Source organism: Crocodylus siamensis, chromosome 4, assembly GCF_052110815.1.
Source record: "Crocodylus siamensis isolate JL-2025a chromosome 4, ASM5211081v1, whole genome shotgun sequence".
In the NCBI taxonomy this organism is placed as follows: Eukaryota; Metazoa; Chordata; order Crocodylia; family Crocodylidae; genus Crocodylus; species Crocodylus siamensis.
Genome location: NC_143398.1, coordinates 50,061,616 through 50,077,110, shown reverse-complemented (window position 1 = coordinate 50,077,110; position 15,495 = coordinate 50,061,616). Strand labels below are relative to the sequence as shown.

General features: G+C 45.1%; 1 protein-coding gene across 1 annotated transcript in view; it reads right to left on the bottom strand.

Moving 5' to 3' along the window:
* Nucleotides 1-15,495, bottom strand: part of PPP1R3A (protein phosphatase 1 regulatory subunit 3A) — a 54,097-nt gene that overhangs the window by 13,671 nt on the left and 24,931 nt on the right. The window contains exons 2-3 of the mRNA XM_090042272.1: nt 665-723; nt 421-557 (exon numbers count right to left, since the gene is read on the bottom strand). Of these exons, the coding sequence (XP_089898398.1) occupies nt 421-557; nt 665-723 (196 nt within the window). The remainder of the gene's footprint in view (nt 1-420; nt 558-664; nt 724-15,495) is intronic.

The following is a 15,495-nucleotide window of genomic DNA, read 5'->3' as shown; positions in this document are numbered from 1 at the left end:
GTGGGTTCCATTGTTAACCTGTAAGAAATGCAAAATCCTAGCAAGACCATTAATATAGGAATTTTACCAAATATAAAATGTTTATGTTAAGTATATACTTTTCAGCAGACACTAGGAAGAGACATCTTTCAAATGTTACTCTTCTAATTCTTCCAAACTGTCATTTAGAGACAGACCTTGCTAAAGAAGTAGGAGAGAGATGTCATTAATTTAAGACCACAAGAAATTAATGCAGTATACTAAAATCAAAGTACCTTCTGTTGTTGACTCAGATGGAGATGCAATGAAAATTCAGAACAAGGCTTTACATTTGTAAATTAGTACATCAGCCAGCTCAGTTAAAAAGGGGACATTTCACTGGCTTTGAAGCATAAATAGATTCATATAATCTAGTATGGAAGATGTAATTGTAACACTTACCAGCAACTCTAATTCTTTTTCATTATCTTCATTATCGCCTTCATTGTATTTCACACTTGTATCTTTTACATTTTTGTTAATTGGTTCCATGTCTTTGTCCTCCTCTTGCGAATAAACAATTTCTGGGATATTTGCACCTGAAGAGTTAACAAAAATATATTTGAATACTTGGATTGTTTATCTCATTATCTATTTTTAATTAACATGTGCAGTAAGGAAGAACTAATTAAACTGGGTGTTGTACCTGAAGTCCTTGAATTATTCCATATGTCATCATCAGATGTTGCCAGTATTTCTTCTTTGCTGTTAAATGAAAAAGAAACATCATGAGTTATTTTGCAACAATTATTGTTCCAAATCTTTTTACATCCAAACCTAAAAATAGCTAAAGTAATTATGCAAAATATTTCATGTTTTTTGCAATTCTGAAGAAACATAACTCTACAGATAACAATTGTATAAAATATTTTTAATGATGTGGCATTAACTCTTAGTTAAGGAAAGAAGTATTAAAGAACGTGTTGACTTTCAGATCATACTGTAAAGTTGATGTGTTCTCAGGCATTTGCTGAGAAAACTGCATAAGGATGGATTAGATGGGTGAAAAATAAGGGACCATCATTTGGGGTTGACCAGGGTTTTGGCTGTAAGTCTGTTGAAGTTGTTTTTACTGTTAAAATATTTGCAGGTAAGCAGAGAGCATAAGACATTTCTGTAAACTGCAATAAACAAGGAAATCTTGCTGCACTGAAGTCCCTAAGGCTAAGTTGTTCCTGTACTGTGGGATCTAATCCTGCTGCCATTCAGTCAATGGAATTTTTCTCATTGATTTCAAATGGAACAGGATCCTTAAAGATAAGAGACCTAAACCTTCCATGTGACTACCTAAGGAAGGGCACTGAGTGTCTTTCACACCTATAAAACTCCACACCTTAGTTGGAGGTGGAGGTTTAGATGGAACTAATGTTCAGGTCCTGATCAGAATTTACCCTTGGTAAATAAAATAGTAATGATTTTTTAAAATATTAAAATATATTTTATATCAATCAATGACTCCATCCCCGTGAAGAGAAAACATTTGTATTGGCCTTAATAAGTTTGTGATCTGCCAGACTACTAGCGGTACTAGATTAAACTGCTTTCCAGTTTTCAATTACTAATGTAGTTTATCGCTACATCAGAGGTGTACATCAAGGACTCAGTGAACAACTGTTCACCAGGGCACCTTTGGGGAAAACTAGGGGTAATGGTCACAAACTCCTGGAAGACCTTTTCAGGCTCAACATTAGGAAAAACTACTTCACAGTTAGGGTGTCCAGACTGTGAAATAAGCTCCCTCCAGAGGTGGTGCAATCGCCTACCCTGGAAATCTTCAAGAGGAGACTGGACAGTCACCTTGCTGGGGTCACCTGACCCCAGTTGTCTTTTGTGCTTGTTCAGGGGGCTGGACCAAATAATCTTCCGAGGTCCCTTCCAGCCCTTTACAATTTATGAATCGATTAATCTATCATTCTTTTCCTGCTTCATTTTTCCAAACCTCATTCAGTTAGGCTGATGTAACATTCATTTGGTCAACAAAAAAATACCCTTCATTCAGAAGTAGAATGCTAAATTTATACTTTGTCAAGAGAATCTAGACACGTACTGTCACCACATGTTTAAAAACAAAGCATTCCCTCCTTTAGGAACTTGGGGACTGCCAGGCTGGATCAGACATGAGATCCTTTAGTCCAGTGTCCTGCCTCTTAGTGTGGCCAGCCCCAGATGCATCCCAACCCTGCAGAAGGATGATGTAAAGTAATCTGCCTTTCCTCATCAGATCTCATCCTGAGTTTTAGCAGCTAAGCTTGTCCCTGAAAAATGAGGTTTAATATCCCTTCCACAATTTAGTTTTATAATGAATTACCATAACTCTGGGTATTCTTGATACTCATAAAGTGTCTAGTCATTTTTAAGCCCTGCTCAGCTAGGGTTTGCCTACTGCAGTGTTCTGTAGATACATGGGGTGCGTCCAGACAAGTGTGCATGTGCCTCTTGCTCCATATCAAACCCCTTTGAGATAGGGCAAGAGGCACGTGCAGGAAAGGAAAAATGCTCCCCGTGCTGCAACCTTGCAGTGCGCGGAGAAAATTAGACCCCTGGGTATCCAGTGGTCTAAAAAAAATGAAGCTCAAAAAAAAAGGGGTAGGGCACAGTCCCAGACCATGCCCTGAGGCAACCAGAGGCTGAGCCCTCCACAGAGATGCTCTGGCTGCCACAGCATCTCTGTAGTTGGCCCCTCACCCTGGTGCTGAAACACACGGCCTGCCCATGCAGGGCAGGCAGCTGCTTCAGCACCAGGGCTCCAGTGCTATAAGGGGTCAGGGGGCTGGAGGAGGGGGGGAACTATGGGGCAGACCCTGGTGGCCCCGCCCACACCCCCAGTCCTCCAATCCCTGCCCCACCCCTGCCTGCCTCCCCAAACTCCCCAATCACTTTCCTACCCGGCTCTATCCCCCCATCCCCCCAATCCCTGTCCTGCCCAGCCCACCCCCTGACCTCTGAGGCCCCTGATCTCTGCTCCCCAACCTCAGCATCCCAAAAGTTGAAAAAAAAAAAAACCCTCCGGCATTTACCAGCAGTCCAGCTGCTGTCTGGATCACTGAGGCCCTGCCCACACAGCACAGGGCAGAGGGACAGCCCCAGTGGCCCCAGCTTGGGCCCTCCTGTCCTCTGTTGCCCTGTGCTGCCCAGGAGGGCTCTGCCAGGAGACCCCAGAGCCCCGCCAGCCCCTGCTCCTGGGGTAAGTAGAGGCATTTTTTTTCTTTTTAAAGTGATGGTGCCTGGGGTTGGAGGGGCAGCCATGGAGGTCTGGGGGTGCAATTGTGGGGTGGGTCTGGGTGGGGCAGCCACTGGGGGGGTCTGAGGGAGTGCAGGGTGGGGCTGGGTGAGGCTGCAATCAGTGGGGCTGCAGCAGCTGGTGGGGGATGGGGCCAGGTGGGGCAGCAATTGGGGCACTGAGGTGGGCCTTGTAGGGAATGCAGTAGCCCCTATGGGGGCCATTTGGCCCTTGTTGGGGGCTGTAACCCCTGCGTGGGAGGCCACAACCCCTGTGGGGGTCCGTAACCACTGTGTGTGGGGTTGTAACCTCTGTTGGGGGGCCGTAACTCCTATGTGGGGGCCGTAGCCCTGTGGGAGGGCAGCAAAATATATATTCATGTTTCATGAATTCATGAATACATGTATTTAGAGTTCACTTTATTATTATGATAGAGACACTGGTAGGCTTCCACATTGCTTTAACACTGTAGATATATCAATGAAACTTTGCCCAACTGATAGCTGTCTCTGTCTCACTCTCTTTATAGTGGTCTTTTGTTTTACTTGTGGAGGAACATTGATTTTGGGGTATTTTACAGAGTGACTTTGGGATTTTTTTATCAGGGATTTTTCAGTTTTCCAGTAAGGAACACCAGAATTCCTGCCTGCTCAGAGCTGGCACCTTGGACCAAGCTGGCTGTGGCTGACCTCCTGGCCAAATGAGGCCAGGAGGACATGTTTTGACAGTTCAGAGCAGGCCACCACACCCGGAACATCTTCTGGGCAATAGCTGCCCAGACAGCCAGACAAGGGGCACACATGGCAGTAGAGCCACACAGAGGCCAACCCTGCAAACACAGCCCACTGGCAGCTGGCCCAGAGGGGCAGATGCCTCTGCTGGCTCTACAGTCCCCATCAGGGTCTGGCAGGTGTGCAGCAAGTCACAGCCAGGCAGCAGCCCCCACTGCCAGTCTGCTGCAGTGGGTAGAGGGTGCAGGGAACTTTCAGGGCTGCTTCAGCAGTTTAGCTGGCACCAGGGGTAGTGTCCTGAGGTACCAAATGGCTGGGACCCAGAAGCTCCTGAGAGCGAGTAGCCCTGAGCTACTTGCCAGGGCAGCTTTTTATACTTCTGGGGACAGCACAGGTACTGCGCTGCAGATCTGGCTGCAGGTCTGAGATATATTGCCCCAAGTGGCACAATTTGCTCCACAACAAAGTGCATGTCTGAGCATGTGTGCTGAGGCAAAAAGCCCCATCTCAGATTTTCACCACTTCTATTTGAGCTGCTGCAAGCGTGTATGCACCCATGGAGGCTTCTTAACTTAATTAGCCCATGAAGAAATTTCTGTGCTGCTGTGGCTAGACTCCTTCCAATGCCTAAGTTAATTCACTTTAATATGCAGTGTACACATAACCAGAAAATCAGATACTGCTGATCCTCTTCACAGGGGGCATGTCTACACAAGACATTTACTGTGCAGTTGACTAATTAGCTGTGTAATAAATGTCTCAGCATCTACTCGTGCACCCCTAGTAGGCTGGAGTAAATACAAGTACTATCCTGCTGTAGAGTAAAATATTCCACAGCAGCACATATGTAGACACAGAGATGTTTACTGCCCTGGCTAGCTGGGGCATGTGAGTGCTTCAGTATGGGAGCTGCCTGCCAGCTAGCCCCACACTAAAACTCTCTTGTGCCCTAGCCAGTGCCTCCACAGCACCTTGAACCCAGGGGAGCAGCCCTGGGCTGGCAGTCTGACTTCCGGGCCCGCCTGCCAGCTGGGGCTGCGCTGCCCAGGCTCCACATGTTGCACCTGAATAAACTGCAAGCTTATTGATCCAAAGTTAATTGTTCCCAGGCGAATGCTCAAATAGCGTGCTCAGGAGCAATTAACTCCAGAGCGATAAGCTCCACAGTTTATTCAGGCACTGTAATTGCATGTGTAGAGGGACCCCCTGAGTTGTACTTTATTCTGCGAATTAACAGGACTATTCATGGAGTTAGATAACATTCATCCAGAGCAAAGCAAGCAGAGCCTGTCCTTGTTATGTAGAGGATCTGTGGTTTGCTACAAAGTAAATCTTACTGATTAATATTTAAATAATGTTAGTCATTATTTTTATTATTTAAAAGTTCATCTTAGTATCACATTATCTTTCTCCTCCTTCCATCTTTCCTTCCACCCACTTGCATGTCTGTTTCATCCACCTTTTTCTGTGTCTTTCATAAACCTTGACAAATGAGCACTCTGCAGGGGGATTATGGCCTATACCCAATAAAATATTAGATGTATGCATCTGGTTCCCTAGATTCCTTACAGAGCACTTGTCATAATGGGATCTGGAACAGCCAGTACACTGAGCAAGGAGCAATTCAAGCTAGCAGTTAAGGTATAAAAGAAGTATCTGTTAAACCTCACTTTTCTATGTAGCTTACATACCTGACTGACGACATGTGTCAGGTATATGTACCCAATTGAGATCCAGAGCCCTAAGGGAAGGCATCTACCACCATTTGTTGAAAGAACTGAGCAAGCAGTGCTCCCCGATTTGGTTTAAAAAGAGCTGTTGGAGTATGAGGCAGTGGTGCCCTTTATTTATATAATAGTTTGAGCATTCAGCCAGAATGTGGGGGACTTGGATTAAAGGCTTGAGAAGATCAAACTCCTCTCTCACCTCCCAGGTTGACAATAAAGGAATTCAGAGAGAGAAAAGGGCAAGGTGGCGCTGTAGTCTGCTGTTAAGATACCTAGAAAAGGGAATTCTGAGTTCTGGCCCCTGCTCCCTTTATTCTTTAATGTAAAATACAGGGTTTCTCATTCTTTCTTTCTCCAGATGAAAAATGAGTGGAGGCCCATTGGACTGTTAAATAAACCAGACAGTCATGCTACCTCCCTCTGGCCAGTGAATTTTGGATTCTCGGAAGTACAGTGGCATAGATTCAGTTAGAGGACTTGAGTCTCCTCCTCACATCCCACAGGCCTAATGTGTAACCTGGTTATGAACTTCTCTGTGGACCTGAGAATGGGGCTGAGGAAAGGCACCAAAACTCATTCTCCCATTTCCTCGGTAGGTGTTCTTACCACTAATCTATTGTATAAAAATTGAACCCTAGAGATGTGATTCTTTTGTTAAGTGGAAAACATGCTCAGTACTTGCTTGGGTCCCTTAAAAAAGTAACATGGAGGGATACTCAGACCAAATTCTACTCCACCTATTGGGCACCTATGTGGATTTAGTTGCCTAAATGTAATTCTATTCCACCCTGTTCAAGTCATGAAAATCCATTTAATACATCTACTTTTTAACACACATCTGTCCTTTAAGGTTGAGTCATAAAAAGCAGTGAGGAGAAGGAAGAAAATACTCCCACACCTTTTACATTAACTGTTTTTTAGGGACTCAAGCAAGATCAAACAGAATCACACTTAGGTGACTAAGTCCACTTGCACACCTAATAGAATAGAATCTGAGCTCTAGTTTCTGGATATTGATAGGCCTTATACATAAGCTAGTCTCTTTAGGGGCAGTTGTGGAATGTAGAGACATCCATGGCAGATTAAGGTCAAACAGAAAGGTGACTTATGAGCTTATGAGGCAGCAGCTGAGCAGAGGTTTTCAGGATGTAGATGCCTCAGTTCTATGCAAGTCCAGCTTTAGGCTTTAGCTGCCTAAATCTTTTATTGATTCTAGCTGTATGTTCTTATTACATGGTTGTGTAAAAAGTAGCACAGTGAGGACTTGATCCATGAGTGGAGTTTCTGGTCACTGCTATAATACTGATAATAAATAATGATAATAGCATAACCACAGGGCATGGATCCCTGACTTTTCATGCTACATTGTATTTTACTAAATCTGCTAACATAGAACCTGCCACCAATGCACCTAAAGCCTAATCTCATTAAATGTGTGGGTAATTTATTGTAATATAATAAAAGGTTAGTCTGTCTGTCTGCGTGTATATCTGTCTGTCCGTAACACCTTTGGACACCTGCGCATGTGCTTCTGAGAGGATGGGTGGTGACTGGCTGCACGTGCTCATGTTGCCAGGAAAGTTTGTGGCAGCAGTGAACACACCCCAGCTACCCAAGCAGCAGGGCTTCCCCCTCCTCCCTGCCTGAGGGCAAAGGGGAGATCACGGTAGTGGGAGGGGAGGGAGAAACAGCCAGCAGGGAGGGGGAGGCAGCAGGCAGGGAGGGATAGAAGCAGATGTGGATTGGGAGGGTGGAGTATGGTTGGAACCAGAGCAGCTGGGGGCGGTGGAGTGGGGCTGGACCCAGAACAGCAAGGCGGAGGGAGAGTTGAGTGTGGCCAGACCTGAAGTGGTGTGGGGGGTGGAGTGGGGCTGGACCCGGACTGGCAGGAGGGTGCAGGGAAGGTGAGTGGGGCTGGAGCTGGAGTGGGGGCAGAGCCAAATGTGGGCCTCCATCTCTGCCCCCCCCTCCCTCCCCCCCGTCATTCTTGACCGGCAATTTGCTAGTATTGGCCACATTAATTCTTTGAGCTTTGATATAAAAGGTTACTACAGCTTTAAGAAAAAAAATTATTAACTTAGCAACACACCTTTGAAATGAGCAAGTATGTTCTGAAAATGTAAAGCCCACATTTTTAGCTGGTCCTCTGCTAAGCCTCCACTTATGTACGTGTATAATTACACACACAAACACACTGTATTGGTTGAAACACCTACAAATTGTAATTTAAATATTCTGCCTGCAAATGAACCTCTGCACAAACTCAACATACATTGAGATAAATGGGTTTTGAGAGGGTAAGTGCTAGCACCAGCCTATGTAAAAGAGATCAAATCATTTAATGTCACATGGTAACCTATGCATCCACAAATTGTAGGAATCTGCATGTGTTTGTGTCTCTATGTATATGTTCACATAAAAGTGAAACTGGAGCTGAGCAACAGGACTTAAATAATTCATCCAGGGCGTGCTTACATGTGCCATTAATTTGTAACAATAAATCTGGAGCAGTTTTAGTCAGAGTTGACTGCTCCTGGATGCAGCACTTGCACATGCACCAAGGACAGCAGCAATTTGAGATGGGATAGAGAAATTTATGCCACTATCGCTCCTGCCCTGCTCTGCCCCAAGCTCCGGGTGGTAGCATCAGGAGGCAAGAAGAACTGGCTGGGCAAAAGGGTGCTGAAAGTGCAGAGCCATGTGGCTAGGTGGCAGGCAAGCATCTGGCCCCCTGCTGGCTGGACTAACCAGATGCAATACTAACCCTCAGTCCAGGCCTACATGTGTTTAATAACAGCTAATTACTTTGCTGTAAGATAGTACTGTCCCAGATGGTACTAATGAACATTTACAGTGGTATTAATTAGTTTACTGTGGCCTAATACCGTCACATATGTAGACAGTGATGCTTTACTCTGCAGTAAAGTACACATGTAGACACAGCCCCAGAGTCACACATGCCTGCATCAAAATTAAGGGTTCAACTAAGGTATTCGCATTATTGCTCATATGCTAGAATCACTAGACCTGTCTTGGCCCAGTATGTGTTATATAAAGGAGATGTATTCAGGAAAAAAGAATTACTGCTAAATCAGGCAGCTACTTAAACCTGAATGTTGATATTCCCCAGCCTTTAAGTGCTGAATTTGTATGGCTAACATTTTTTGAAATGTTGTCTGTTTCCTTGCTTATAATTTCTAGGCTTTAAAAACAGCCCTGGAAAAAATGAACCATCAGAAAGACTTGAATACTGTCCCTTTAGGATATGTTTCCACAGCACCGTGCAATGTTGTTTATTCAATCCAAAATTATTGTGTAAAGATACCTAACGGAGCCCTGAACAAGCTTTTCAGTAGGGCTTGTTAGCTTGGACAGGCACCATGTTAATATGGATATTTGTCTTTTGTACCCAAGCTAGTACATTCAGAGCTAGTTCAGCACAGCACTGCAATTTGCTGTGTACTTAGGCCTTGTCTGCATGACAAAGTTCAGCCTGCAGAACCACTTTGGCTATGTAGCAAATATAACTTTTGTAACTACAACCACCAGTGTGGATGTAGTCCTGCTCGCAGAGTTTCTGTTATTCAGGGGAGCTGTTGTAATGTCTACTGCTGACAATACTTCAGCTCCAGCAGGAGACCTGACCAACTCAGCTTTGCTGTCAGTCATAAAGCAGCATCAGAAGTCATATCCTCAGTATCCCAAAACAGTCTTTGACTACTTATGCTGAAGAAACAACTTGTAGAACTATAGCTTCAAGGTACAGGGGGAGAAGTGGCACTTTAGCAGGGACTTACCTAAGTGTTTCCTGGGAAGCAATGAAATGCAGGTAGCCATTAATCCTGCCTTTAGAGAGGTATGGTATCTAGTGGTTAAAGACAGTATAGGAAAGCACTAGATGATTTTTTCTGAAGGACAATTTTCCATGATTGTACAATTGGGCACAATACTTGCCTGTATCACTCAGAGAAGGATGATAAAGCCTTATTCAACAATAAGGACTATGAATTGCAAAGAATTGTTAAACCTAGGCATCCAGAAAATCAAGTCTGTTAAACATGGCCCTCTGATCCCCAGCTAACAAGCTCCTCTATTGTTCATTTTTCTGGTGTCCCATATTCTGCTATTGTTTATTTTTTGGTGTCCAGTTTTGTAACGATTTGCCCTCCTGTGCAGGTAGGATGATTCATTTACATGGGCCTGTGACCTGTTTAACTGTCATACCTTGGATTGTGATTGGCTCTCACCTCCCAGGAAGCAAGAAGCAGGAAGCTCAACTGTTTAAGGGTCTCACAGAAGAGCCACAGGAAATGGCTTAATGTTTCTCCTTGTTCTGGAGATTTTGTTTTGTCTTGGTGTGTGTCTTCTTTGGAGGGCTTCTGGCCTCATAGAGTATATGGAGTAACCTTCACTTTCTGACTCCTGCCTATCATCCTGGTCCCTGTCTCTGGTTTTTAACTCTTAGTTATCCTGGATATCAACCTTGGATTGTGATTTTGACTGTTGGACTGGACTATTGACACCCAGGCCCCAATACATTATGAGCTGAAACTCTATGTCTGCCATACAAGGTTTCTCAAAGTTTAGAAGAATGTATACTACAGGTCATGTATACTACAGGTCATGTTGAGATTCTTAGCATCAAGCTTCTAACAGTCTCTGCTTAACATCTCAAAATGGTGACTATCAGAATCTTGTAACTAGGGAAAAAAATCTGAACAGATTTGCAGGGAACAAGAAAAAACAACCTCATGAGAAAATTTCCATTAACCAGCAAGACATTGCTTTCCATATCAACCCTTTCACTCAGTGTCTGTTGTCTACATTGACTGTAAACTGGTTGGTTTACAACATTTCCTTTATTCTCATCCATAAAAAGTGCCTAGCTCACTCTTGGGACTATATAAATAAATACTGTGATAAAGAATCTGCTTTTGATATATATTAGCAATCTCACAGGAATCTAAATGTACCTGCTCAGGAACAAAGCTCCTGTTCATTTTTAAAACATACATCTTTATCCTTTTTAAGTAAGAACTTGTATTCTCATATTGACCTCAGGCCATGAGATTTTCCTTCTCCCTTGGGAAAGCATGAAGGAAAGGGTGTCTTTGCAGTCCAATTTCACAGATGTAAGGGAGCTATGCAGGCAAGGTCTTCAACTATGTGACACCAGAAGCATTCATATACAGGGATGTCCCTCCATAAAGTTAATCTATTATTCTCCTCTAATCCCCCCCTAGTTTCTTTTAAGAGTGTGGCAGGGCACTTTTTTTGCCTGCCACTTTAAGGGCTGAGCCAAACAACCGGCATGTGCTTGATTACAGTGGCCAGTTTAGAATTCTGGCCATCTGTATAAACAGAGCAGTTCGCTGGTGGCAGGCCAGGCAGAAACACTGCCTGGCTGAAAGGCTGTATGAAACATCTTGGAGGTAAGGGCAGGAGCTTAAGGGGATGGTTTGGAGGCTCCTGGTTCTGGGCATGACCTAAAGTTGCACCCTGCCAGGTGTGGGTGGCCTGGTGGGGCTCCCAGTGGCACAGGAGCCTCCAGGAAAATACCGGACCAGTTACCACCCTGGTGGAAGGAAGGTCAGGGCACCTCAATAACCCCTAGCTGACAAATCACTGTGAGTAGCAATTGGGGCCAGGCATGACTATGGCCACCTGAGCCCCCACTGGGGAGGGAGGCTCCCTGGCCCCAGGGAAGGGGTAGAGATGTAGAGTCCCAGTGAGGGGGAAACCAGAGGGCTGGGTGTGTGTGTGAGTGTGTATAGAGTTGCCCTGGGAGGAACCAGGGCAAGCTTGGCCCCCGTCAGGTAATTAGCTGGCTACTACCCCAGTGAGGGTCACAGGAGAGTCCCAAAAGATGGTATGTCTGCCACCCAAGGTGTGTGCTAGGTTAAGCCTATGGCCAAAGGGGCCCACTCCGAGAAGAAGTAAGGCAGTACAAGTTGTGGATGTGTGAAAGAGACCCTGTGAAAGGGGGTGAAGCATGAGAGGCCCTAGTGAGAGGAGGGTGGTATGAATGTGTGTGTCTGAGGCCTGGCAATGAGGGCTAAGTTTGGTCCAGCTGTAGGCCAGGGGCATTGTCACCTGGATGCCATCTGCAAAGCTTGGGCTGCAGTGTAGGGGAAGAAAAGAGCCACAGATATTGACCCCTGGAATTGGGGCAAGAATGGGCAGCCTCCTGCCTTATTAGAACCAATTAAGAAATGACAAGGTGTGCCAGATGAGGAGGCAGACAGTTGGCCCAGAAACAGGTGGGCAGGCCAATGGCAGACCAGCCCCAAGAAAGCCCCCTGTTACAAAGAACTTGATAACTTCAAGAGACAGTGTACCATTGGCTTATTCTCTTTGGCTGCTGCACCAAATACAATAAGTATAAAGCAGAGTAACTGGTTCCCTGGTCTTTCTCCTCCTACCCTGCTTATCTTAAAAATTCCATGGAGTTCTGGCAGATATGCTTTTGTGGGGCACAGGGCATAGGGAAAAGGTTTTGTAAGACATAGGAAGAATGGTGTGATGATGTAGAACAAGCATTCTCCCACCCTGCCTTTCCCCACAGAATAGATGGGTTCCCTCTCCTGGAAGTAAGGAGGGGGGATAATATATAAGCAACAAAGCTACAACTTAGTGGCAAATGGAGGTAAAAAACTGACATGCAGATCTATGAATTTTGAAGAGGAGATTAGATGAACATCTTGCTGGGGTCATTTGACCCCAGTATTCTTTCCTGCCATGGCAGGGGGTTGGACTAGATGATCAGCTCAGGTCCCTTCCGACCCTGGAAACTATGAAACTATGAATTTCAATGGGTTTCATCTTGATAATGTGTTTTTTTTAATTGCTAATGAGAGAATTTAGCACTGACTAAATGATAAATCCTTCTGTTCCCTCTTTTTCACTTAAGGTTAAGCAGTCAAAAGAAAAGGTGATGATGGCTACTGAATCAGAAAAATTGGGAGAAAACAAAGATGTCTGGATACCAAAGTTGTGGTATGTAAATTATCTTTAATGTATACTCATAGAAGCTATTCATTCATTGTGTCACCACAAAAAATTGTGAAAGAAGATCTGAAAACTACAGATGCAGCTGGAGATGATAATAGCATTCATGTGGGTATTTGAAGATGTAAAGGAGAAGAGGAAAAATGAGGCCATACAGACAATTCAAAATCTATACATTTGCCAAACTACCTGAAAGACATAAATGTGTGACGTATAGATATGGACCTATCTTAACCCACAGTAAAAGATACAGATATCAGGTCCCAGCACTCAGGGAAGAATGGAGACTATGTTTAAGAGGTTACAAGAGAGCACAGGGGGGCAGTCAGGAAGGCCAAGGTGGAGATGGAACTGGGACTAGCTTCCTGGATTAAGGACAACAAGAAGTCCTTTTTTAAATACATAGGGAGTAAAAAGAAGGTTCCAGGTAATGTGGGACCCCTTCAGGACATGTTAGGAAATTTGGTCGTCACACCAGACAACAAAGCCAACATATTTAACGATTTCTTTGCCTCCATTTTCTTAAGCAGGGACTGGAACAGTCACCCCCCCTCTGTGCTCCCCTCAGGCCCCAGGGGAGGCATACCTAGGCAAAGCATTAGTGAGGAACTAGTTAGGGAACTTCTGGAAGGACTGGATGTATTCAAATCAGCTGGTCTGCACGATATCCACCATTGAGTACTTGGCTGAGGTCATTGCAGGACCCCTGGCTCGGCTTTACGAGCACTCATGGTGCTCTGCTGTGGTGCCAGAGAACTGGAAGAGGGCCAATGTGGTTCCCACCTTCAAAAAGGGAAGGAAGGAGGACCTGGGAAACTAAAGCCCAGTTAGTCTTACCTTGATCCTGGGCAAGCTTTTTGAGAAAATTATTCTGGCGCATATCCATGAGGGGCCAGCAGCGGAGATTATGTTTAGGGGCAACCAACACGGGTTCATTAGCGGCTGGTGGCCTTCTATGACCAGATCACCAAATCCTTAGATGCAGGGGTGGCAGTGGACTTTCGGAAGGCCTTCGACACTGTCTCTCACCCTGTTCTCATTAAGAAACTGGGGGGATGTGGTGTCGACACCCACACAGTCAATTGGGTCGCCAACTGGGTGGAGGGCCACACTCAGAGAGTGGTGGTGGATGGGTCATTTTTGACTTGGAGGGATGTGGGCAGTGGGGTTCCACAGGGCTCGGTCCTCAGGCCCGCACTGTTCAACATCTTCATCAATGACTTGGACAAGGGGGTAAAAAGCACCCTGTTCAAATTTTCTGATGACACTAAGATGTGGGGGGATGTGGGCATGCTAGAAGGGAGGAATAGGCTGCAATCGGACCTAGACAGGTTACAAAGGTGGGCAGATGAGAATAGGATGGGATTCAACACTGACAAGTGCAAAATGATGCACCTGGGGAGGAACAACCAGCACTATACCTACAGGTTGGGGAACTCCCTTCTTGTCAGTACAGAGGCAGAAAAGGATCTTGGAGTCATCATTGACTCCAAGATGAATATGGGCCGGCAGTGTGGGGATGCAGTCAGGAAGGCCAACTATACCTTTTCATGCATCCACAGATGTATCTCAAGCAGGTCCAAGGAGGTGATCTTCCCCCTCTATGCAGCACTGGTCAGGCCACAGCTGGAGTACTACATCCAGTTCTGGGCGCCGCACTTCAAGAGGGATGTGGACAACATGGTGAGGGTCCAGAGGAGGGCCACTCACATGAGGAGAGGCTATGGGACCTGAACCTGTTCAGCCTCCAGAAGAGAAGGCTGAGGGGGGATCTAGTGGCCTGTTACAAAGTAGTCAGAGGGGACCAGCAGGCACTGGGGAAGTCCCTGTTCCCCCGAGCACTACCAGGAGTGACCAGGAATAACGGTCACAAGCTGGCAGAGGGTAGATTTAGGCTAGATATCAGGAAGTGCTACTTCACAGTCAGGATGGCTAGGATCTGGAACCAACTTCCAAGAGAAGTGATGCTGGCTCCTACCCTGGGGGTCTGTAAGAGGAGGCTATATGTACACCTTGCTGGGGTCGTTTGACCCCAGTACTCTTTCCTGCCATGGGAGGGGGTTGGACTAGATGATCTACTCAGGTCCCTTCTGACCCTAGAAACTATGAAACTATGATCTGCAGAAAGAAGCAAAACAGAGTGGAGAGTCTAAGTTTCAAATCAACACCAGGAAGAGGCAGGTCTATGTGACTGAATACTCCTTACTAAAAAGAATTGACAGACCCATCACTAAACCAAATACACAGAAAAGAAATGGAGGAGCTAGAACTACTGTTGTAGGTTCAAAAATGAATATTAAAGAGAACAAAACTGTTAGGGTAACACTATGTGGATTTTTGGAGTGCATAGAACCTGCAGCTGGAGCAATGCTTTAATCTGTGTCTCAGCAAAGTTGCTGACCAAAAGACAGAATGATACATATTAAAAGTAACCTTGCGTATGCTTAGGCAAGTAGTTTTAACCACATAATAGTATTGTTGTGAGATATATAGCTTTTATATGTAAGATTTTGCTCATGTTAAGTAACCATCTTAACTGTGTTAACGATTTTCTGGAAAAAGCAGCAAATAAGTCTGTGCTGTGAACCAGCTACAGTTTGGAACAAGATAAGATACAGGGGCCCAAAAAGGGTGGGGATGGTACAACATGGGACAGAAATACAGATTGGAATGTGGAAGATAACATGTAACTGAGATGAACATATGCAAAATGGTAAATGGTGATTGGTAAAGGAACCTCCAGAGTCCACCCATTGACCAAAAGAAGGGAGTTCATGGCCTTAGACATGCA